The sequence below is a fragment of the Schistocerca piceifrons genome, chromosome 2 (genome assembly GCF_021461385.2).
Source record: "Schistocerca piceifrons isolate TAMUIC-IGC-003096 chromosome 2, iqSchPice1.1, whole genome shotgun sequence".
In the NCBI taxonomy this organism is placed as follows: domain Eukaryota; kingdom Metazoa; phylum Arthropoda; class Insecta; order Orthoptera; family Acrididae; genus Schistocerca; species Schistocerca piceifrons.
Genome location: NC_060139.1, coordinates 467,087,467 through 467,113,499, shown reverse-complemented (window position 1 = coordinate 467,113,499; position 26,033 = coordinate 467,087,467). Strand labels below are relative to the sequence as shown.

Sequence of the window (26,033 nt, the reverse complement as noted above, 5' to 3'; positions counted from 1 at the left end):
CTGATATGAGAAAGAACCTGTCCCAGCCTGCCTGAGAAGACAGATACAGTGCCTTTGCCCCCAACGTTGGGGCTAAGGTGTGGGACATGGATAATGTGGGCGATGAAGTTTCCACGAGGACCACTATGTATGCCACCAATCAGGTGTTGGAGGGCAGGTGTGATATGCTGCAGGTGACTTCAAACCGACCATCATTGGCAGAGCCTTCCACTTCTATCTCTAAATCTGGATACATCCAGGCAGCTTTTCCACTAGCCAGAATAGAGGAGGAAGACACACTGTAATATAAATGATTTTCTTCTTAGCTCTCCATACGTTGTCTATTTTTGAGTTTCAGACGCTTCAAGCTAAAAAGTGTCATCTGTTTCATACATTTCCATTAATTTTGTAGTTGCTGGAACACTAATTGTATTATTTACATTGTTAAAAAATAAGCATAGTTCTTAAAGCCCATAAAGTTTACTAAACCTTTATCTACTTCCAGGTATTCCTCCATCAGTTCTTCATAAATTGCTTCACATGTTTCTGGAACTATTTTGGTTGATATGCACTGTGGTATTCGAGTGTTGTATTGTAAGCTGGAGTAGCTCTTTCCTGTGGCATGAAATCAGTGTTACGGTGAGCCTGCCTTCTACAGATACAGCACTTCTCAAGAGAGTATTCTGCTTTGTAATAAAATGAACCACTTCACTGAGCGAATACTGTATTCGCATCCATTTGCAAGTCATTTATATAAAACTTGACATCCTCCACTTGCAGCTCCCATAGCAAAGTTTTCTGAACGCTTTTATCATCTCAATGTAACACCTACAGCTCCATCTAAGTATGTTTCCTTTTCTTCTGTTGCTTCTCTACCAAATGCACACACAGTGTCATTGTGGTACAAGCAACTACAGCACATAATAACAAGTTGTTGTAATCTGCCATCTTGATCTTCGACGAAACATACAATGATCAGTCAGAACATTATGATCACTTACTTAATAGCCGGTATGCCTACCTATGGCATGGATAACAGCGACAATGTGTTGTGGCATGGAAGCAATGATGCCTTGGTAGGTCGCTGGAGGGAGCCGGCACCACATCCATACACACGAGTTACCTAATTCATCCCAGATGTGTTCGATTTGGTTCAGATCTGGCAACTTGGGGGGCCAGCACATCAGTTGGAACTCACCACTGTGTTCCTCGAACCACTCCATCACACTTCTGGCCTTGTGACATAATGCATTATCTTGCTGAGAAATACCATTGTCATCGCGAAACATGATCGTCGTGAAGGGGTTTACAAGATCTACAACTGGTGTAAGATACTCCTTGATTGTCCTGGTGCCTTGCATGAGCTCCACTGGACCCATGGATGCCCACATGAATGTTCCCCAGAGCATAATGGAGCTACTTGCACGATGAAGAAGGTATCGGGCTTCATCAGAACACACAACACTTTGCCAATGTCCAGTGCCAATGGTCATGTTCTAATGGGTCAGCCTCCTCTAACAGTACCTTTATGTAAACACACACACACACACACACACACACACACACACACACACACACACACACACAAATAATGATACCATGTATACTATCGATTCTTATATAGGTGAACTTTCTTGGCTGTTTATCTGAATGAACTTCATATGATTTTGTACACAATGTGTCATGTTTCAGGCTACAATAAGTAAAAAGAAATCAGTTTGTTAGTACTCTGTACATGCAGTTAAAAGTACTCTTCTTTTAAAAATATTGTAATTATGAAATTTCTGGTATACTTAAAATTCATATTAAATTTAATTCTGGACTCATTTATAAAATAATTATATAAATTAGTAAAGATTCTTTTCGTGCCAAGAAAGTTTGTAAACTCTTTGGAGTATTGTTAGTACCGCAGAAAGTTAGGAGTGGTGGGCATGCCTCAGATGGAATTAGATGTGTTTTTGATTGTGTCCCTAATAATGTAATTTGTGGTGTGGTAAAAATGGAGATTGTGAAGTCATTGGGGTATAGAAGAATGGGATAAAATAAAAAGATATTCACAGCAACAGGCAAGTCTTCATCAGTTATTTCGTCTTCAGGAACCCGTTAAATCATAATTACAGCCTCAAGAATGTACCCTAGACACAACAAGACTTGGAGCCAACAACAACAAGATAATGAAGATAAGTAAAAAGGTTTTCTTTTGTATATCTTACGCCTCTTGAAGCTATCAAAATTTGTGCAAAGACAGAGAATTTTAATAGTGATGTGTGGGAGGGTAAGATTACAATGTGCCCATTTCAGTCGTAGTTGCCAATGTCATGCTCTTAAAATTGGCACAAGCTTGCATTGTCGGCTGTTAGGAGTGTTCAGTGCACTTTGTTTTCAGCCACACTCTGTACTTACATTGTGTGCCTCTACACATGGACAGCAGGCTCACTGATACTACATGCACTGCGCATGTGTCTGACTAACAGTCATTCCTCGCCAGGTGACGCTGCTATCACCTGGATGGGTTTATATCAACAGCAGGTCAAGGGTCATAATGTTCTGGCTGATCAGTGTCTGACGGCAGTGTAATACCACTTTTTAGCCCCATGTCAAAGATGTTTGTCACAGAAATTTTGTGAATATTTGATTATATTCCTTTGTGAAAGAAATATGGTAATGTAATAACAGCCTAAGCATTAAGTAATAAAAACAAAGGAAGACTTGAATTTAATGTAACACCGATATCTACATTATTGAAGATAGATCACAGCTCAGTTGGACAATGATGGTGGAAAGAAACCACTGGCATCATATTAAAGAAACCAGCCAAGCAGTCCCCTGGAGTAATTAATGGAAATCTACATTAGGATGGTCTGATTGTGGTTTACTCCTTTTCTATCTCTACAATGTATAGCAGTGTGCAAATTAATTGGAAAAAGATGATTAAACTTGCAACTATATTTGTATAATATAGTTAGTTGCTTAATGAATATTAATAACTAATGTGCCCTCCTTTTACTTTAAAGAGCTTCTGAGTGCATTGTGGCAGATTAGAGCAAATGTTTTGTAGTTCACCATCATGAAACCACGCTTTTACCAGATTTACTAATATGCATTCTTTTGTTGATCAGACCACTTTATTAAAGCACCTTTTCACAATATCCCACAAATTCTCAATGGGATTTAAGTCTGGTTAATAGCCAGGACACTCAAGTAAGCTAATGTCATTTTCTTCCACGAAAGCCTTGACTGCTTTATAAGTGTGGCATGAGGCCAGATCATGGTGAAATGTTTCCCCACCATCTGCAAAGGCCTGTAGCAATGGCACAATCCTGTTCATAAGGATTTCTATGTAACTGACTAAATTCATCATGCCATCAACTGAAACTAGTGACCCAGGGCCACTTGCCATCAAGAAATCCCTATTTATTTTTTGGGAGGGTGTTTTACACCCTGTTCAAGGTGCTCAGCTGTTACTGTCTCACAGCTGCTTTGCTTGACAACTTTTGCTCTGCATCCTTGAACAACAAAATTGCATGTTTCCAGTCATTGGATGTCCAATATTTAGATATTTTGGCTCATGCCAACCGTTTTTTCTTCATGGCAGCTGTTAACAACTGCTTCTTTATTGGTTTTCAAATCTTCCGCTCACAATCAAGAAGACTATGTCATACCGTTGAAGAGCCAATTTCAACTCCAGTAGCCAATAAATCTCTCTGGAGGTCCTTACTTGTCTTGTGAGAATGAATTCTAACATTTCTAAATAGAGTTTTGTCATTTCTAGGGGTACTTTTTCATTTTCATCCACATCTGCCACACCAGTAACAGAGGCAATGCCTCTTATAGTGTAGATATGTGTTCATGAAGAGCAACCATTTTTGCCCACTTCTTCAGTAAAATGTCTATTTCAACACATTCCTTGTAAAATAAGAGCTTGTCACATTAAATTGGCACACTACTGTAAATAGAGTACCACTGCAGTGGCATGCAATTTTGTCATATGATGGTTGGAGACCGTGGCTGTTATTTGAAGACAAATGCTGATGGTGTTGGGACAGCAACTAGCCACAAATTTACTTTCACTTCCTTTATTCAAAGGGTACCGTTACCGGTTTTGAATCGTGATTCATCTTCAGATGGTTTACACGCTTTCCTTATAACATGTGGTGTGTTTTTTACAGATTAATTGTCATGAAATGTCAGTTTGGAGTGTTTGTTTTCACTGCAGTTGTATGTAAACAGAGATAAAAAATACCACGAAAATGAAATATATCATAAAGATTTTAACCAAACCAAAAATAATACAGTCTTAAATTAACAAAAAGGGGACTATCTACTTGGAACAAAAGGCAACAGGCAACTCATGAATTTAAGTAATTAATGACAATTTTCAAACTGTGCTTGAGAAATATGTGCTACATTATGGACCTCACATTATGCATGAGTTTGGTTATAGTGAATGACAGATAATCATTACTGATTACAAGTATACACACATCTCACAGAATAGTACTATATAAGACAATGTTGTCCTAAAACGGTACACCAATTAGAAGAACTGCAAACTGCAGACAGAACTGCAAACTGCAGACAGAACTGCAAACTGCAGACAACCCAAACTTCTTTATAAAACATTTTTTCAATAAGAACTTCACACTGGCATGTTTCAACTTGTCTTTATAATAGCAAGACAGAGGTTTCAAAGCCACATTTTACATTGTAAGACATTTCCAGGCACAGGCGTGGCCTTTGGCCAGAATTTATTGGTTATGAACTGCAAATTAAAACTCGAGAAACTGCAAAAAGGAAGAAAATTATGGATATGAGACCTGGATAAATTAAAGAAATAAAATGTTGTTGAGAATTTCAGAGTATTAAGCAATGTACACTGAAGCAGAGGAAAGAGTGCAATAGAAGACGGATATATTGAGGGGAATTAATAAGTAACGTAACACACCTTTTCTGAAAGTGGTTGGTTTCATTCAGGATTCCAATACACCATATTATTCCCCACTCTTTTGGCTACAAAACCTATTTTTCAACATAATCTCTGTTCAATGTGACAGCATTGCACCACCTTACTGGGAGGGTACGTATGTCTCCGAGGCACCATTCTGCTGCATCAATAACCTCCCCATCATCCACGTACTGCTGCCCACAGAGTGCAGCCTTCATCGAACCAAAAAGAAGGAAGATAGAAGATGTAAGGTGCGAGGTCTGGACTTTAGGGTGGACGCAGAACAGTCCAATGAAGTTTGTAAGCTCCTCTCGGGTGTGCAGACTTGTGTGAGGCCTTGTATTGTTATGGAGAAGGAGAAGTTCATTTGCATTTTTGTGGCGACAAACACCCTGGAGTCACTTCTTAAATTTCCTAAGAGTAGTGCAATACACCATGTGGGACAGCATCAAATAGAATAACCCCTTCAGAGTCCCAGACAAATGTCATCATAACTTTACCAGCTGAGGATGTGGCTTTGAACTTTTCCTTTGGAGGAGAGGTGATGTGGTGCCACTCAATGAATTGCCATTTTATTTCTGGTTCATTTCCTTTGACAATGTTCATTGTCACAAAAAGCCTGAAAACATGCAAGAAATTCCACACAGATGGTCCTTTGTTGCTCTTTATGGTCTTCTGTTAGGCAGCGTGGAACCAAGTGGGCCCACACCTTTGAGTAGCCCAGTTGGTGGACGAGTGTGTCAGTGCTACCAATAGAGACATCCAGTTGAGCAGCAAGATATTTGTCTGTGATCCATTGAACACCTCGAACAAGAATGTCTGCACATTCCAACACTGCAAGTGTCACAGTTGTGTGTGGCCAACCAGCACATGGGAGATTGGACAGGTTTGCGCACCCCTGTTGCGATGATGACAGACATCTTGTCCAATGAATTGTGCTTTTGTTCATTGCAGAGTCTTCACAGACATTCTACAAGTGCCCATGAACACCTGTAATGCTCTGGTTTTCTGTTGAAAGAAGCTCAATGGTAGCTCTCTGCTTGGAATGCACCTCCGTTAAAAATGCCATTTTGAAGGCTACATATAGTGCCACCACATATCGGAACGTCATGAAACTATAGGGGCTGAGGCGGAAATATTCCACTATGCCCCACAACAAATTTTGCACTATTTCAACCAAAACTGCCCAGGAAAAAAATGTGTTGCATTAGTTATTGAATGACTTTCATAATTTTGTGAATTGAAATACAGAAGGCAGCAGAGGATCACATATGTAGAAAGACACTGCCTAGAAGAAATTCCTACATAACACATATTATATTGAATTTAACTGATGAAAGGAGAAAATATAAAAATGCAGCAAATTAAGCAGGTGAAAGGGAGTACAGATTTCTAAAATATGAGACTGGTGGAATATGTAAAATGGTTAAACAGTAATGGCTACAGAGCAAATAAAAGGCTGCAGAAACATGCATAACTAAGGGAAAGATGAATGCCACGTACAAGAAATTTAGAAAGTCTTTCAGAAAAAAAAGAAATAGCTGTATGAATATTAAGGGCTCAGAGGGCAGGAAAGTACAAAGCAAAGAAGGGAAAACTAAAAGGTGGAAGGAACTTACAGAGCATCTATATAAAGGAAACAAAATTGAGCTTGAGAACAATGTTTTATGAAGAGAAGAGGAATTATGAGAAGATGAGATGGCTGATGTGATACTGCAAGACGAATTTGATATAGTACTGAGAGATGTAAGTGGAAACAAGGCACTTGGAGCAGATGACATTCTCTCTAAGTTATTAAGATCCTTAGGAGAGCCAGCCATGCAAAAATTATTCCACTTGGTGTGTAAGATGTATGAGACAGGTGAAATACCCTAAGATTTCATGAAGAAGATAGCAATGCAGAATCTAAAGAAGGCAGATGCTAGCAAGGGTAAACACAACCGAACCATCAGTTTAATAAGTCATGGTTGCACAGTACTGGTACAGATTATTTATAGAAGAATGGAAAAACTGGCAGGGGCCAACCTCAGGGAAGATCAGTTTGGATTCCAGAGAATTGTAGTGACATGTTGGCAGTAATAATCAAATGGCTTGTCCTAGAAGACAGACTGAAAAAAGGCAAACCTATGTTGATAGCATTTGTAGATTTACAGAAAGCTTTTGTCAATGTTGTCTGGATTATACTCTTTGAATTTTTTATGGTAGCAATAGGTTACTTACAATTTGTACAAGAACCAGATTTCAGTTATATGAACCGAAAGCTCCAAGAGGGAAGTCATAGTTGAGAAAAGAGTGAGGCACGGTTGTAGATTACCCTGATATTATTCAGTCTTCACATTGAGCAAGCTATGATGGAAACCAAGGAGAAATTTGGAAAAGGAATTAAAATTCAGTGAGAAGAAATACAAACTTCGAGCTTTGCCAATGGCAGTGTAATTCAGTCAGAGACGGCAAAGGACTTGGAAGAACAGTTGAATGAAATTAATAGTGTCTTGAAAACAGATTATAAAAAGAACATTAACAAAAGTAAAACCAGAAGAATGGAATGTAGTCAAATTGAATCAAGTGATGCAGATGGAAATAACTCAGGAAATAAGACAGTAAATGTAGGAGATGTGTTTTACTATTTGGGAAACAAAATAACTGATGATGGCCACAGTAGAGGCAAGAAAAGCATTTCTGCAAAAGAGGAATTTGGTGACATCAGATCTTAGGAGGTTTTTTTGGAACTTATCTGGGGTGCAGCTTTCTATGGAAGTGAAATGTGGATGATAAGCAGTTCACATAAGAAGAGAACAGAATATTTTGAAAAGAATGATTAAGAACATATCTGAAATATTGTCTCAAACAACTATTTACAGTGCAAAAACACTAAAATTGATGTGTTTCAAAGGTCAAGTTTTCATCTTCAGAAATGTTGCGCAAAAAACTCTAAAACTAGTCAAGACAAAATATAAATAAGAATAGTAAAATACTGAATTTTAGATGGAGAGATTGAATAACATATGAGGAGATACTGAAATGAATTGGGAAAAAAAGAAATTTATGGCACAATTTGACTAAAATAAGGGAGCAATTAATGGGACATGTCCTGAGTCATTAAAGAACAGTCAATTTGGTAATGGAAGGAAGTGGGGGGAGGGGGGTAAAAATTGTGGGAGGAGGCCAACACATGAATACAGTACAAAGGCTCAAATGGATGTGGGTTCTGATAGTTATGCAAAGATGAAAAGGCTTGCACAGGATAGAGTAGCATGGTGAGCTGCATCAAACCAGTCTTCAGACTGAAGACCACAACAACAACGAGTCAGTCTGTAGTTTTGTAGCCATGAATTTTTACGCACATTTTTCATTTGTTGTTTGTAGTGCAACTAACAGGTTTCATTGGTGGTTTTAGGTTCATTCCTTCAGTGCATAAGATTAAGACAGCCTCATACTTGCCAGACAGCAATAGACAGTTGATAAAAATGCTGGTTTTCAGAATCACATAAACAAGATCTGTAGTAAAGGGATAATGACAAGACAGAGATGAGAGAGGAATCCAGTTAATTTCTGAATGGTTACATTTTCTCCCATTCCTTCCCCTATTTCAAAAGTAAAGACAGTTTGATACTGAAAACTAGTATCTTTGTCATATTTTACTCATGTCTCTAGTGCACTGCGACCTTGTAGAAAGAATTTGACTGCAGTTTCATTTCACAGACCTTTTACTCCAGGAGCATTCTTGTGACTTAGATCTTTCAGCACTCTTGTCAAATTCTTCTTGCAGTATCATATCTCCCACCTCATCTTCATTTACTTCATATTCCCTTTCTATAAAATGCCTTCAAGTTCATTTCCCATGTATATCCCCTCCATGTAATCCATCCATTTTTGAGTTTTCCCTTCTTTGCTTAGTACTGGTTTTCCATCTGAGTTCTTGACAGCCATACAGCTGCTTCTCTTTTCTCCATAGGCCTCTTTAATTTTTTCAGGCAGTATCTATCTTCCTGCTATTTATAAATGCTTCTACAGACTTTCTTTTGCCCCTAGTCATTCCACCTCAGCCATTTTGCATTTTCTGTCAATCTCATTTTCTAGACATTCGTATTCCCTTTCATATGCTCCATTTGCTGCATTTTTGCACTTTCTCCTTTCATCAATTAAATTTAATGTCTACTGTGACAGCCAAGGATTTCTGCTAGGGCTTGTATGCTATCCATACATGTTCTACCATACTTCTTTCTGTTTTTCAGTCAAACATTGCCTAATTCTTCCTTTGAAACTCTCAACAACCTTTCGTTCTTTCAACTTATTGTGGTCCCATCTCCTTAATTCCCTACTTATTTGAAATTTCTTCAGTTATAACCTGCAATCCATAACCAATAAATTACAGTCAGAGTCCACATCTGCCCCCAGAAACATCTTGTAGTTTAAAATATAGTCCTGAAACTTCTGTCTTACCATTATATAATCAAAACTAGGTCTCTTCCACATATACAACCATTTTTCATGATCCTTAAACCAAGTTTCAGTGAATATTAAATTATGCTATGTACAAAAATCTACCATGCAGCTTCTTCTTTCATTCCTTTCCTCCAGCCCACATTCCCCCACTATTTTACCTTCTGTCTCTTTACCTACTACCAAATACCAGTTTTTACCACAATTTAATTTTCATCTCCCTTAACTCTAGCTGAATAATTTATTTATCTCATTATACATTGTTTCAATTTCTTCACAATCTGCAGAGCTAGTTGTCATATAAACTAATACTACTGTGGTGTGTGTTCGCTTCTTGTCTATCTTGACACAATAGTGTGTTCCCTATGCTGTTTAGTAGCTTATCTGGTTTCCTGTTTTCTTATTCAGACCTCTTCCTGTATCATCCCTATTTGATTTTGTCTTTATAAGCCTGTTCTCATTCAACCAGGAGTCCTGTTAATCTTGCCACTGAACTTCACTAATTATAACTATATCTATCGTCAACCCATCCATATCCCTTTTTAAATGTTCTAACGTACCTGCCCAATTAAGGGATCTAACATTCCATGCTAGAACCTGTAGAATGCCAGTTTTGTTTTTCTGGATGATGATATCCTTGTGAGGAGTCCACACCTGGAGATCCAAATGAAGGACTATTATACCACTGGAATATTTTACCTAAGAACGTGCCATCATCGTTTAACCATACCGTAGAGCTGCATGCCCTCGAAAAATAATGGCTTTAGTTTCCTCTTGGTTTCCACTGTTTGCAGTACTGTCACAGCAAAGCAATGTTGGCTGATGTTACAAGGCCAAATCAGCCAATCATCAAGACTGTTGCCCCAGCAGCTACTGAAAATTCTACAGCCTCTCTTCAGGAACCACATTTGTCTGGACTCCCCATGGATACTCCCCTGTTATCATTGCACCTACGGGACACTACCTACATTGTTGAGGCATGCAAGCAACCCCATCTCAGCAATTTCCATGGTTAATTGGGGTGTATGGCAAGATACAGATCAAAAAAAGTACTGTGTTTTAAAGAAGTAATTGCACAATATTCTGCAAAGAATATTACACACACTATTCTCCTTTTTCATGCTGCAATTCACATCCTAGTCCTCTGGAAACATAGAGAATTTGCAACTGTGAAATAGAGGCTGCTGAGAAAACATAAACTTGATTTATATGCATGAATACAAAACACTGAAACCACACTCATTTATATCCAAAATACTGTCAATGATCTACTATTTACAGTAATGATTTTGCTTTCCACAGCCTGGACATTTAACCCACACACCATATCCAGTTGATGTCAGGTGAGATGGAGTTGCTGTTGAATTCCCAAGTTTCAACAGTAATAGTTTCCTATTAGGTAACTGCCATGGAACCTGATTAGGACCATTCTGTATAGCATGTGATGTATCTTGCAGGACTATGTACAAGCAACTGAAATACTAGTGAAACACTGCTGATACTTCTGGAGTTCCAAGTCCAAGATACAGCTCAATATTTCAGATGAGACTTACAAAACAAAGCCCTTTGTCAACACTCACCATTGTGTAATTGGATGTGGTTATTTCACAATCTGCAATAAATTGATAATTCTACAATATTAATTAATAACATTTTAGAATTTTAAATAGTATGTTGGATTCTTACTGAGTTACAAAAAAGTTTCAGCAACTTACCTACTCCATACAATGATGGCCAGTGTTTGCCATCTTTCACAGTTGTGTTGATATCTCCAACACATGCAAGTGTGACATTAACCTTTTCGGGATGTTTATGGAAGGTTACTGCATAAATATAAAGAGTAAAAGGAATTAAACATTAATGCTTTGAAAGGTCTTAAATGATCTTAGTATACTTTGTATGAATAATTATCCTCTCAACTCTAGTAATGGGAACATGACAATATTGTACATTTTAAATAGTATACTGCATTAGGTAACAAATGGACAACTTTACATCAGCATTTTATCAATATCAGCAACACAGTCATTAAAAAAACTAACATTTATATGATTACAGCTTCACTTTTTTGAAACCACTCCATTTTCTCCAATCATGACACAGAAAATCGAAATTAGGCTCAAAAGTACCTACAACCTTCCTTTGTAACCTCATGTTGCCTCCAATCAGTGCCTCTGGGTGCAGACCTGGTGCGGTGGTGGCAGAAGCACGGTGTCAAGCATCCATCCAGGGCATTCACTAGTGCCATGGCTGATGCCAGATGTGGCTCTCTGCTGGCGTGCCAAAAGGCTGGTCCCAGGCCTTGTTTAATTGAAACTTACTGCCCTATTTATTAGTCCATCATGCAGTCAGATCTCTACAGCTTCTTTGAGAACGCAATCCCAGAAAGTGTTGGATTGTTGCAATAACTTGGTGCTGTCATAACTCATGGTATGTCTGTGGGAGATGCATTACTTTGCCACAGTGGACTTTTGTCAGCTGAACATTGTTTGGCATTTATGCTCAGTGGATCTCTCCTGTACTGTTCAGATAGTCTGGCCTACATACATTTTGCCTCACTGGCAAGGGATGTGGTAGACTCCCAGTTTCTGGAATCCTAGGTCATCTTTGACTAATCCTAATAAGGTTTTTATAATGGGAATGCATCAGCAAAAATTGGAAAAATATTCTGGGAACAAAATGTCATGTGTGTGTTCTGCCCACAGGCCAAGATGGAAACCTTATTAGGATCAGTCGAGGATGACCTGGGACTCTGGAAACTGGAAGTCTACCACATCCCTTGCCAGTGTGGCAAAATGTAAGTAGGCCAGACTATACAGACAGTACAGGAGAGATGTACAGAGCATAAATGCCAAACAGACACTGTTCAGATGACTAAGTCTGCTGTGGCAGAACACTGCATCTCCCATAGACATACGATGAATTATGACAACACCAAATTGTTGCAATAATCCAACACCTTCTGAGATTGTATTCTCAAAGAAGCTGGAGAGATCATGATGGACTAATAAATAAGAACAGCGGGTTTCAATTAAGCAAGACCTGGGACTCAGCCTTGAGCATGTTCAGAGCACAGCAACAGTCTATGTGGAGGTCTTCTGTCACTACAACAGAAGAGGGCTAAGAAGAATTGTCGCCACACCAGCAGAGAGCCATGTCCAGCACCAGCTGTGGTATGACTGAAGGCTCTGGATCAATGTCAAAAGTGGTGCTTCCCCCACCAGCACATCAGGTCCACTGGCTGGAGGGAGCAGGAGAGGGGATTGGGAAATTTGGAGGTTGGGGGGGGGGGGGGGGGGGGAGGAGGATATAAAGATGGTGCCCAGCAAACATAACACAGTCATCAGGAATGTCTGAACATGGCAAGAAGTCAGCTTGCCGAAATATCATGCCATTTAGATGATGCCACGAGACTGAATACTCGAGAACTATTCGTGGGTAAATGATGTCACATTGGCACCGAATTCCCCCCAAATTGTTCACAACACAATCATGGATGTGTCACACTTTGGGAGGTTGTCACAACTCCCTTTACATACTTCTCACACCTTTTCTTGATGGAAGCGTGACAAAGGTCAGAACATTTGACGCCCAGTCTTGCAATTTTCTAATGGTTGGCTGAGAAAAACATTTCAGAAACATCACTGTTCTGAATAGAAATGAAAAAGCCTCAGAAGGTGTCATAAAGGGCATGAATGAAACCACTCCTTCCCTTGGAGTGTCCATTTTGACACATTTCACAGTAAAAAATGACAATTTTGCAGGTGATGTGCAACACAGCAATATTCTTGACAATCTTTAACACTGCTAACACCCCACCCTCCCCTAAGGGCACCGAGGGGCTACAACCCCATTGAACATGATCGCACACCTTAAGAATGTTTGGTTTCTGCTCTAGTATGCACAGTAGAACCACTAGGGACAATTCAATACTATTCAACGAAATCTGAACACGAGTCCTCATTTCTCATGCCCTCATGCGGTGTGTGCCCAGTGGGGTGGGATAGTGACATGCATGTGATTGAAATGGCAAAGGGTCCTCTAACACCTCCCCCCCCCCCTCCCCCCCACACCAGTTCGTCAACACTCGCAGTGCCACCAACACACCTTTGTTGAGTGTTTTAAAAATGTCCCTGCGCAAATTCACCCATCCACCGATTCCTAGGCGCTGCGCTGGCAGGATAGGCAAATCTTTTGACATCTCACAGATTTTGCATGCAGCCGGCAAGCATTACTGCAGCAGTGTAGGACAACTCAGCTCTTTTGTTTTGGTGCACAAGCCTCTTTCTGCAGATAGCTCTTAAATGGTGAGCTGCGTTTCTTTGTCATGTTGTCTCATTATTTTCAGTGCATGGTAAGGATTCTGTGAATAACAACATTTGTTGTAAGCTCTGCCTCATATCAGCACAGAGGAACTGGAATGTTTGTTTTGTTTCACAGAATAATGGTACAAAGACAGCCATTTTCTACTGGCATTAGCCCAGCTGTTGCTCTGGCTGCAGATGGCAGGTGACAGTGATGCATTGCATACATGCTAGATGTGTCACAGAGTGTGGTAGTTAGGGTGTTGCAATGACGTCAGGAGACAGATGCAACTACACTACATCTAGGTCAGAGCCACCGCCATTGCACTATACCATGTGACGATTGCACTATTAGGTGATAGGTAGTCTGGGACCGATTAGTGGCAGCACACACTCTAGCCAATTATCATGCTGCTGCTATTGGTCAATTTGGTAATGGTTGTGGGAACTGTGCATTCATTTGTGCAAGTCAATGAAGGTGCCCACCTCGACACGTGTATATCATGTCACCAGGTTGCAGTTCACAAGACAGTATGTGCAGTGGGGCATGGAGCATTGGATCTGGGTGCTCTTCAGAGATGAGTCACACTTCTCCATGGAGGGCCATGATGACAGGATCTGTGATTGGCATCACAGTGTTGAGCAAGGAATCATCTAGATGTCATTTCCCCACAGAACGCATTCATGGGCAGATCTGTCATGATCTGGGACACACCTAGCTAAATAGGAAAATGCCCTTTGTTGTCATGCCACCTTCAGCATTCAACACTCAGTGCTAGCAGGATGAGACACTGGAGCTGTATCTCATTCTGAAGGCTGCAGCATTAGGACCACACTTCACAATGATGCAGGACAATGCTTACCCTCACATCACCCAGGTTACCCAAGATTATGTCAAAATAGCAAGCCTCTTGGTGATGGAATGGCTTCCAACAGCCTCAACTTAACCCAAATGAATGTGTTTGGGTTTTCATGGATCAAAGGCTAAGGCACATGTATCTCCAGCCAGGAACACATTAGAAATTGGCCTCTGTGTTAGAAACATTTGGAACAACAGTTGCCGACACCAGGCTGTCATTAATACTAGAGGTGGTACTGCGTGTTACTGAAAATTCATTTAAATCATTAAACAAAATCATTGAAATCAGAATGTGTGTCCTTCTTTGTCCTAAAAATGGTTTGACCATGCATCAGAATAAAACAGTTCATTGATGCTATGCTGTTGCACTGGCACTTGCTGGCCTCATGTGAAATCTGAGGGGTGTCGAAAGAGTTGCCTATCAGCTGATGCCTACGACTTGGTGAATGGGTGTAAATGTACAGAGACTTTTTAAGGCACCCAATAATAGCACACAGGAGGTACCAAGTGTGTTGCCAAAATAGAGTGGTCTTGAGATATCCTTTGCTATTTTGTTGACAAGTGTATCAATGTTGCACCCCACTGCTCACATGTCACACGTGGGTGCAAAAAAGGAGGGATGTAAATGCATAAAATACCATTTTCTGCTTTGGATCAAGTTAACACTTCATCAAATGAATGTGAATGGTCCCTAGTGGTTCCATCCTGTATACCACAGCAAAAGTAGCAGTCATGCTATACTCCAAAAGAGGTGAAATGTTCAATAAGATTGCAGCCCCATGTCATCACTGTCAAAGGTTATCAAGAACATCATCCAGCTGCACATCACACTGAAAATGTTCATATTTGACTGCAAAATGTGTGAAAATGAATGTCCCAAGGGAAGAGAGTGTTTCATTCATGCCCTTTATGATACCTCCTGAGGCATTCTAGTGTCGATTCTGAGCAGCGGTGTGTCTGAAATGTATTCCTCAGCCATACATGACAAAACTAGATGAGTACAACACTGAGCATTGGGGTTCTGAGCTTGGGCACAAAGGCACTGAGAGATGAGATGAGACATGGGTAATGGGGGGTGTGACAACTTTCCCATGGTATGGTACATCCACAGAAGCAATAGGCAGAATTGTGATGAGATGTGGTGCCAATGTGACCTCATTAATCCATCTCACACCTCACATGAACTTCTGAGCTCTGGTCTTATTTTTGCAGGTGTAACATCTTGCTGTTTGAAGCAGTGCCAAGTTCAAGGGTGACATTGCAGGGCATCTTGTTTTGTGCAATAGCAGAGGAAGGTAGCAGCCATCACAAAGGGAGAAAATGACATCACAAAAGGAGAAAATGACAGGGTCTACAAAAGAGAGAGATCCTTTAATTTTGTTCGACAGCTTATTTTGTATTAAGTGGAAGGGGTAGAAGCAAGTACATGTACTACACTATTAAAAAGAGACAGGGGGCACTGTAAAAGCTAGTTCATTGTTGTTGCTGCAGTCTTCAGTCTGAAGACTGGTTCGACACAGTTCTCCATGCTACTCTGTCCTGTGCAAGCCTCTTCATCTTCAAGTAAGTACTGCAACCTACATCCTTCTGAATCTGCTTACTGCATTCATCTGTTGGTCTTCCTCTGTGATTTGTACCCCCCTACTTCCCTCTAGTACTAAATTAGTGTTCCCTTGATGCCTCAGAATATGTCCTACCAACCAATCCCTTCTTCTAGTTAGGTTGTGCCACAAATTTCTTTTCTCCCCAGTTCTATTTTGTTCCTCTTCATTAGTTATGTGTTCTGTGCATTTAATCATCAGTATTCGTCTGTAGCACAACATTTAAAAAGCTTTCATTCTCTTCTTGTCTAAACTGTTTATCATACACATTCACTTCCATACATGGCTATACTCCATACAAATACTTTCAGAAAAGACTTTCTGACACATAAATCTATACTCAATGTTAACAAATTTCTCTTCATAAGAAATGCTTTTCTTGCCATTGCCAATCTACATTTTATATCCTCTCTACTTTGAATATCATCTATTATTTTGCTGCCCAAAAAGTAAAACTCATCTAGTACTTTAAGTGTCTCGTTTCCTAATGTAATTCCCTCTGTCTTTCAAGACACTGCCATTTCCATTAAACTGCTTCCTGGTCCTTTGCTGTCACTGACAAAATTGTAATTTCATCAGAAAACTTCAAAGTTTTTTTTTCTTCTCCCTAGGCTTTAACTTCTACTTCAGATGTCTCTTTTGTTACCTTTGCTCCTTGCTCAATATACAGATCGAACAACATCAACGATAGTCTGCAACCGTGTCTTACTCCCTTCTCAACCACTGCTTGCCTTTCAAGCTCCTCTCTAATAACTGCCATCTGTATTTTGTACAAACTGCAAATAGCCTTTTGCTCCCTATATTTTACCCATACCACCTTTAGAAATTGAAAGAGAGTATTCCAGTCAATACTGTCAAAAGCTTTGCCTAAGTCTATAAATGCTATAAGCATAAGTTTGCCTTTCTTTAACTTATCTTCTATGAGACGTTGTAGGGTCAGTATTGCCTTACGTACTCCTACTTTTCTCCAGAATCCAAACTGATCTTCCCTGAGGTCAGCTTCAACCAGTTTTTTCATTCTTCTGCAAAGAGTTTGTGTTAGTATTTTGCAACTGTGACTTATTAAACTTATAGTTTGGTAATTTTCACACCTGTCAGCACCTGCTTTCTTTGTAATTGAAATTATTATATTATTTTTGAAGTGAGGGTATTTTGCCTGTTTCAAACATCTTGCTCAGCAGATGGAAGAATTCTGTCATGACTCGGTCTCCTAAGGCTATCAGTACTTCTAACGGAATGTTGTCTACTCTCGGGGCCTAGTTTTGACTTAGGTCTTTCAGTGCTCTGTCATTTCCTCACAAGGTATCATATCTCCCATCTCATATTTTATGTCTTCTTCCATTTCCATAATATTGCCCTCAAGTACACCACCCTTGTTTAGACCCTCTACATACTCCTTCCACCTTCCTACTTTCCCTTCTTTGCTTAGGACTGGTTTCCATCTGAGCACTTGATGTTCATACAGATGTTTCTCTTTCCTCCAAAGGCTTTCCTGTACCTGGCATCTATCTTTCCCCTAGTGATATATGCTTCTAAAACCTTACCTTTGTTCTCTGAACATTTTTGCTTGGCCAATTTGCACTTCCTGTCAATCTCATTTTTTAGACATTCGTATTCCCTTTTGCTTGCTTCATTTAATACATTTTATATTTTCTCCTTTCATCAATTAAATTCAATAACTACTGTGTTACCCAAGGATTTCAACTAGCCCTCATCTTTTTACCTAATTGATCCTCTGCTGCCTTCACTATTTCACCTCTGAACGCTACACATTCTTCTTCTACTGCATTCCTTCCCCTCTTCTTGTCAATTGTTCCCTAATGCTCCTCTGAAACTCTCAACAAGCTTTGCTTCTTTCAGTTTATCCAGCACCCATCTCTTTAAATTCCTACTTTTTTGTAGTTTCTTGAGTTTTAATCTACAGTTCATAACCAATAAATTGTGGTCAGAGTCTACATCTGCCCTTGGAAATGCCTTACAATTTAAAATCCAGTTCCAAAATCTCTGTCTTGGCATTATATAATCAATTGGAGACCTTCCGGTGTCTCCACATCCCTTCCATGTATACAATCTTCTTTCATAATTCTGAAACCAACTGTTAGCTATGATTAAATTATGCCCTGTATAAAGTTCTACCAGGCGGCTTCCTCTTTCATTCCTTTCCCCCAGTCCATACTCACATACTATTTTTCCTTCTATTCCTTTTCCTACTGTTTAATTCCAGGCCCCCATAACTATTAAATTTTCATCTCCCTTAACTATCTCAATAATTTCTTTTCTCTCATCACACATTCTTTCAATTTCTTCATCATCTGTGGGTTCACACATAAACTTGTACTACTGTGGTGGGTGTGGGCTACATGTTTATCTTGGCTGCATAATGCGTTCACTATGGCGTTGATAGTAGGTTATCCATATTCCTATTTTTTTTATTCATTATTAAACCTACTCCTGCATTATCCCTGATTTTGCATTTATAGCCCTGTATTCACACAACTAGAAGTCCTGCCACCAAACTTCAGTAACTCCCATTATATCTATCTCTAACCTATCCATATCCCTTTTCAAATTTTGTAACCTACCTGCCCAAATAAGGGATCTGACATTCCGGAATCTCTGATCCATAGAACACCAGTTTTGTTTCTTCTGACAAAGACGTCCTCCTGTGTAGTCCCTACCCAGAGATTCGAATGGGTGGGCCGTTTTATCACTGGAATATTTTACCCAAGAGAATGTGATCATCATTTAACAATACAGTAGAGCTGCATGCCTTCAGGAAAAATTATGACTGTAGTTTCCCCTTGCTCTCAGCTGTTCACAGTGCCAGCACGTCAAGGCTGTTTCGGTTGATGTTATAAGGTCAGATCAGTCAATCATCCAAACTGTTGCCCCTACACCTACTGAAAAGGCTGCCACCCCTCGTCATGAAAGCTAGTTCATATGTCGCATATATTTTTAATAATTACTTTTTAAACAGAGGTGAGAAAATTGCTGCAAATAATTCAGAAGATCATCATGACTCTAATAAGTTAAAGTTCATATGAGGTGGATATATGTCCAATAGCACACTAAGAAGTTGTGGCCCTATAACATGTAACGTATCATTAATTTAAGGCGTTTTCCCAGACAGATTGAAAAATGCCTTTGTTACGCCTATCAACACGAACGGTAACTCCATAGACATCAATAACTAATGCCCACTGTCTCTTCTCACACCATTTTCTCAAATTTTTGAGAGGGCAATGCACTACATGGTTGTTGCCCACTTTTTAATAATAGGATACTAAACCAATCATAGTTTAGATTTCAAAAAGGACCATTCTACAGTGTTAGCTATTTATAAATTTACTGAGAACATCAAAAAATATTTCAATGATAAAGTATGATAAGCTAGGATCTCCTGTGAGTTATTGGAGGCATCTGATTTTGTCAGTCATAATATTTTATTTAGCAAAGTTAAGTTTTTATAGAACATAACAATATTATGAGAAGGATAGTTGCTATTCATCATATAGCGGAAACACTGAGTCGCAGATGGGCAAAACGACAAAGAAGCTTTCGGCCAACAAGGCCTTCTTCAGAGATAGAGTGCACACACACAAACACACACACACACACACACACACACACACACACACACACACACACACACACTCAGGCAAACACAACTCACACACACACATGATGGCAGTCTCTGGCTGCTGAGGCCACACTGCCTATCTGCGATTCAGCATCTCCGCTATATATGGTGAGTAGCAACTACACTTTTCATAACACGGTCACATTCCTTTCTGAATTTTCCTTTGTTGTTTCTATGGACTGCATAGTTCAGCACATGCCTGGTTTAGTACTTATTTCAGAAACAGAAATGCAGAAAGTTACTCTAAGTAGTTCAAGTAATATATTTCAGTTCAGCTACTTCTGCCACAAGAGTAACTGCCAACTTTGGGCATACAGAAAGTAGCAAATTAACATACGTTGCAGGTTCTCATTCACTGATTTCCTATATGATGATACCCTGGGTTAGCTCCTCACTTTACACAAAAGAAAGAAATTAGAATTATGTGTGTGTGCACACGTGTACATCTTGCAATATGAATCTCTATAAACAGCTGGGAATATTAACCATAGCCTTATTCACTTATGAAATATGTTGTTAATAAACCACTTGAGTTTGAGAGTCACAAAGATATTCATAAGTAGAGCACTAGATGGAAAAATTATATGAAGGTTGAGTAACAAGTACACTGTTTTTGTTCTACTGATTCATTTATTTCAAACTAGTTTCCAGCTTATTAGGCACCTTCAGGAAAAAATCTGACTAGTGTCTGCAAGGGGCACTGATTCTTAGGTAACCAAACATTATAGGCACAAATACAATCACTTGCACAGAGGGTTGTGCATCAAACTTGTTGCTTAACACTGGTTTACACAATGGACAATGTTAAGCACAATAAATAGTTAAACTACACAGTATTACAGGTTAAATACTTATAATGCTTTTTTGTGAGGTTTTGATATTGGCTGAGAACCTGTTAAACTGAACACTCTTCATTTATGTTGTCCAGCAAACATGTTTTTCAACAATGTAAATTAAACTTTAGGCAATGGACAGTATTCTACACAATAATTAAAATACATGATCTTATTGTATTACAGGTTATATGGTCATGATGCCATAGTTTGTGAGGTCACGACATTGGTCCAAAACTATCTAACTGAGCACTAGTAATTTATGTTGATCAATAAACATGTTTTACATTGTAGATAACATTTTTACACAGAGGGTAATGTTAAACACAGTACACGGTTAAAATATACATTATTAAAGTGTTACAAGTTATATTGTTGAATTTCGTGAGATAAGTAAGATAAGGAATAGGTTGGTTGATTTGTGGGATTAAAGGGACCAGACTGCTACAGTCATCAGTCCCTTTTTCGAAATACTAAAAGCACCCACAGAGAATAAAAACGATTAACAGAATAGATCACAGACGACACAGAGCAAGAGAAACTTAGACAAAGACCAGACAAGACGAACTAAAATCACACAGTGTGTGACGGTGGTTGGCCGACCATAGAAACAAAAAAGGAAAAGCCAACCACCGAGAAACACATTAAAAACTCAGACTAAAATCGTAGGCCAAAGGCCAGAATCAACACAAAATAACATAACAAACACTCAGATTAAACGATAAAAACCCCCTGCCTGAATAAAACATAAAACTAAGCCAGCCATAGCAGGGTCATCAGTTAAAAGGGCAGGGAGCACATCAGACAGCGCAAATGTCTGCCTGACCACAGCTAAAAGGGGGCAGGGAAACAAAATGTGGGCCACTGTCAAAGCCGCCCCGCAGCGACATAGAGGAGGTTCCTCCCGGCACAGTAAATAACTGTGTGTCAGCCAGGAGTGGCCAATGTGGAGCCGGCAAAGGACTACTGAGTCCCTGTGAGTGGCTCGCAGGGATGATCGCCACACAGCTGTCGTCTCCTTGACAGCACGGAGTTTATTACGCATGGTCAGTTCGCGCCATGCATCATCCCATAGCGCAAAAACTTTGCGGCTTAAGACTGTCCTCAAATCAGTCTCTGGGAGGCCAACATCCAGATATTGTTTACTGGTGGCCTCTTTCGCCAGGCGGTCAACATGTTCATTGCCCGGGATACTGACATGACCGGGGGTCCACAGAAAGACCACAGAGCAGCCGCAACAGGCAAGAGTATGGAGGGACTCCTGGATAGCCATAACCAGACGAGAACGAGGGAAACACTGGTCGAGAGCTCGTAAACCGCTCAGGGAATCGCTACAGATCACGAAGGACTCACCTGAGCAGGAGCAGATATACTCTAGGGTATGAAAGATGGCGACCAGCTCAGCAGTTTAAACGCTGCAGCCAGCTGGCAGTGAACGTTGTTCGAAATGGTCCCCTAGAGTTAGCGCTTAACCGACACGACCAGCAACCATCGAGCCGTCAGTGTAAACAATGCCAGAGCCCTGAAATGTTGCGAGGATGGAAAGAAAGTGTCGGCAGAAGGCCTCCGGAGGGACTGAGTCCTTCGGGCCCTGTGTCAATTCTAGCTGAAGGCGAGGGCGAGGCACACACCACAGGGGTGTACGCAGATGTGCCCGGAAAGGAGGCGGAAGAGGTAAAGCCCCAAGCCCAGAGAGAAGCTCTCGGACGCGGACCGTGATGATACATCCAGCCCTGGGCTGACGTTCTGGAAGATGGACATGTGACTGTGGGAATAGTAGCCGATAGTTAGGATGCCCAGGCAAGCTGAAAACATGGGCAGCATAAGCGGCCAGCAAACGTTGGCGCCGTAACCGCAGTGGAGGGACGCCTGCCTCCACAAGTATGCTGTCCACAGGGCTGGTCCGGAAGGCACCAGTGGCAAGGCGTATCCCACTGTGGAGGATAGGGTCCAGCACCCGCAATGCAGATGGGGATGCTGAGCCATAAGCCAGGCTCCCATAATCCAGGCGGGACTGGATTAACGCCTGTTAGAGCCGTAACAGGGTAGATAGGTCGGCGCCCCAGCGGGTGTGGCTCAAGCATCGCAGAGCATTTAGATGCCGCCAACACATCTGTTTGAGCTGCCTAATATGAGGCAGTCAAGTCAACCAGGCATCAAAAACCACACCCAAAAACCTATGTGACTCCACCACAGCAAGAAGTTCACCATCAAGATAAAGCTGTGGCTCCGGGTGAACAGGGCGTCGCCAGCAGAAATGCTACAGCCCTAGACTGCACCTTACAGATAGCGCCCTGTAGCTGACGTTCAGCAGCTGCAATGCCAATAGAGCTGTAGTAAAGGCAGAAGTCGTCAGCATACAGGGAAGTGGAGACAGAATGTCCCACCACTGCAGTGAGCCCGTTTATTGCAATTAAAAACAGGCAGACACTGAGGACAGATCCCTATGGTACCCCGTTCTCCTGGACTCGGGAGGAACTATGGGAGGCCGCGACTTGCACGCGGAAGGTACGATACGACAGAAAATTTCGGATAACGATCGGCAGAGGGCCCCGAAGACCCTATCTATGAAGCGTAGAAAGGATGTGATGACGCCATGTCGTATCTTACGCCTTCCGCCTGTCAAAAAGACAGCGACCAGGTGCTGACGGCGGGCAAAGCCAGTACGGGTGGCCGACTCCAGGCTCACCAGATTGTCGGCGGCGGAGCGGTCTTTACAGAACCCACCCTGAGACAGAGCCAGAAGGCCCCGAGACTCCAGTACCCAGTTCAACCGTCGGCTCACCATCCGTTCAAGCAACTTGCAAAGAACGTTGGTGAGGATGGTAGCTGTCCACCTCCAAAGGGTTCTTCCCAGTTTTCAGAATGGGGATAACAATACTTTCCCGCCATTGAGACGGAAACTCACCCTCGACCCAAATACGGTTGTAAAGGTCGAGGAGCCGTCGCTGGCAGTCCACTGAAAGGTGTTTCAGCATCTGACAGTGGATGCTATCTGGCCCAGGAGTGGTATTAGGACAAGCGGCGAGGGCACTGTGAAATTCCCACTCACTGAATGGAACATTGTAGGATTCAGGATGGTGGGTGCGAAAAGAAAGGCTCCGATGTTCCATCCGCTCTTTAATGGAGCGGAAGGCCAGTGGGTAATTGGAAGAAGCGGAACTCAGAGCAAAATGCTCTGCCAAGCTGTTGGCAATTTCGTCGGAGTCTGTACAAACTGCTCCATTCAGTGAGAGTGCAGGGACGCTGACAGGGGTCCGATAGCCATAGAGGCATCGGATCTTGGCCCAGACCTGGAGGCCAATGGTGGACACATACCGCTCCCAGCACTCCTGCTTGCTTTGGCGGATAAGGCAGCGGGCCCAGGCATGCAGCCGTTTGAAGGTAATGAGGTATTCAATGGAGGGATGTCGCTTGTGATGCTGGAGTGTCCGCCGGCAATCTTTAAGCGCTTCAGCGATCTCAGGCGACCAGCAAGGCACAGTCTGCCGCCGAGGGGACCCAGAAGAACGGGGAATGGCAGATTCTGCAGCAGTAACGATGCCGGTGGTGACGGACTGAACCACCGCATCAATGTCATCATTAGAGAGAGGCTCAATAGCGGCAGTGGAGGAAAACAAGTCCCAGTCAGCCTTATTCATAGCCCATCTGCAAGGGCGCCCAGAAGACTGACGCTGTGGCAGTGACAGAAAGATCAGAAAGTGGTCACTTCCACACAGGTCGTCATGCACTTTCCACTGGACAGACGGTAAGAGGCTAGGGCTGCAGATCGAAAGGTCGATGGCGGAGTACGTGCCATGCGCCACACTGAAGTGTGTGCAGGCACCATCATTTACAATCAAAAGATAGAGCTGTGCCAATAAATGCTCAATGGTGGTGCCTCGACCTGTTGCCACTGACCCACCCCACAGAGGGTTGTGGGCGTTGAAGACTCCCAGTAACAAGAAAGGTGGCGGCAATTGGGCTATCAGCACAGCCAGGACATGCTGCGCGACATCACCATCCGGTGGAAGGTAAGGACTGCAGACGGTAACAGCCTGTGGCGTCCACACCCGAACAGCGACAGCCTCCAAAGATGTATGTAGAGGGACAGACTTGCTGTGAAGACAATTAAGGACATAGATGCAGACGCCACCAGACACCCTTTCATAAGCTGCCTGGTTCTTATAATAACCCTGATAGCCACGGAGGGTGGGGGTTTGCATTGCTGGAAACCAAGTTTCCTGAAGAGCAATACAGAAGAAAGGGTGAAGGCTGATAAGTTGTCGGAGCTCGGCTAGATGGTGGAAGAAACCACTGCAGTTCCACTGGAGGATGGTATTGTCCATGGCTGAGAAAGGCATGAAGGGACTGGGGAGGCTGTTTACGCTGTGTGTTCACTTGCTGCCACCGTTTCAGTACCCGCGCGAGTGACATCCATGGCGTCTGAGGGACCGGCGAGATCGAGGTCCTCAGCGGACGCCAGGATCTTGACCTCATCCTCAGACGCAGAACTCGAAGGGTGCGATGGGGTCGGTGCCACCGCAAGTTCTCTGGCCTTAGAGGTCTTTCGCTTGAACTTCTCTCGCTGAACCTTGGGTTTCACTGGCTGGGAAGGCTTCACCGATTCAGTCTCTGGGACGGAAGAGGATCGCGAAGCCCTACGACCAGCCACTGGTGGGGGCCTTATGCCACTGTCTGGCGTCATCCTTCCCACTTGTGGAAGCCTGGGAAGGGAGGGACCCAAGGGAACCCTTACAAGAGAGTTGCTGAGAATCGGGGACGGATGTCCCCGAAGGGTGGGAGGATGTTGCTCCTGAGGTAGGTGGTGCAGGAGCAACCGGGTAGGTAGAGCCCCCCACGGGCAAGGGGGCAGGAGGAGTTGTACTACTCATCGAGCTGGCTGGAAGTCTCGAAACTGATGGGGCAAGCACAGTTGTTGTAGCAGCGGCGTAAGAAGAAGTCATTCACACAGGATGTAGTCTGTCGTATTTCCTTTTGGCCTCAGTATAGGTCAGTCGGTCCAGGGTCTTATATTCCATGATTTTTCACTCTTTCTGAAAGACTTTGCAGTCTGGCGAGCAAGGTGAATGATGCTCTCCACAGTTGACACAGATGGGAGGCAGGGCACATGGAGTATTGGGATGTGATAGGCGTCCGCAATCTCGACATGTGAGGCTGGAAGTGCAGCGGGAAGACATGTGGCCAAACTTCCAGCACTTAAAGCACCGCATCGGGGGAGGGATATAGAGCTTGATGTCACAATGGTAGACCATCAGTTTGACCTTCTCCGGTAATGTATCACCCTCGAAGGCCAAGATGAAGGCACCAGTAGCAACCTGATTGTCCCTCGGACCCCGATGAACACGCCGGATGAAATGAACACCTCTACGCTCTTAAGTTGGCGCGCAGCTCGTCATCAGACTGCAAAAGTAGGTCCCTATGGAAAA

The 26,033-nt window shown here is 42.0% G+C and overlaps 1 protein-coding gene across 3 annotated transcripts in view; it reads right to left on the bottom strand.

Annotated features, from left to right (window-relative positions):
- LOC124777049 (protein N-terminal asparagine amidohydrolase-like) overlaps positions 1-26,033 on the bottom strand; it is a 137,641-nt gene that overhangs the window by 39,459 nt on the left and 72,149 nt on the right. For 2 of the 3 annotated variants that reach the window (XM_047252317.1, XM_047252318.1), the window contains one exon: positions 11,083-11,190. In XM_047252317.1, coding sequence (XP_047108273.1) covers positions 11,083-11,190 — 108 coding nt within the window. Of the gene's footprint in view, positions 1-10,947; positions 10,980-11,082; positions 11,191-26,033 lie in introns of all 3 variants that reach the window. The other variant, XM_047252319.1, reaches the window with a different exon arrangement.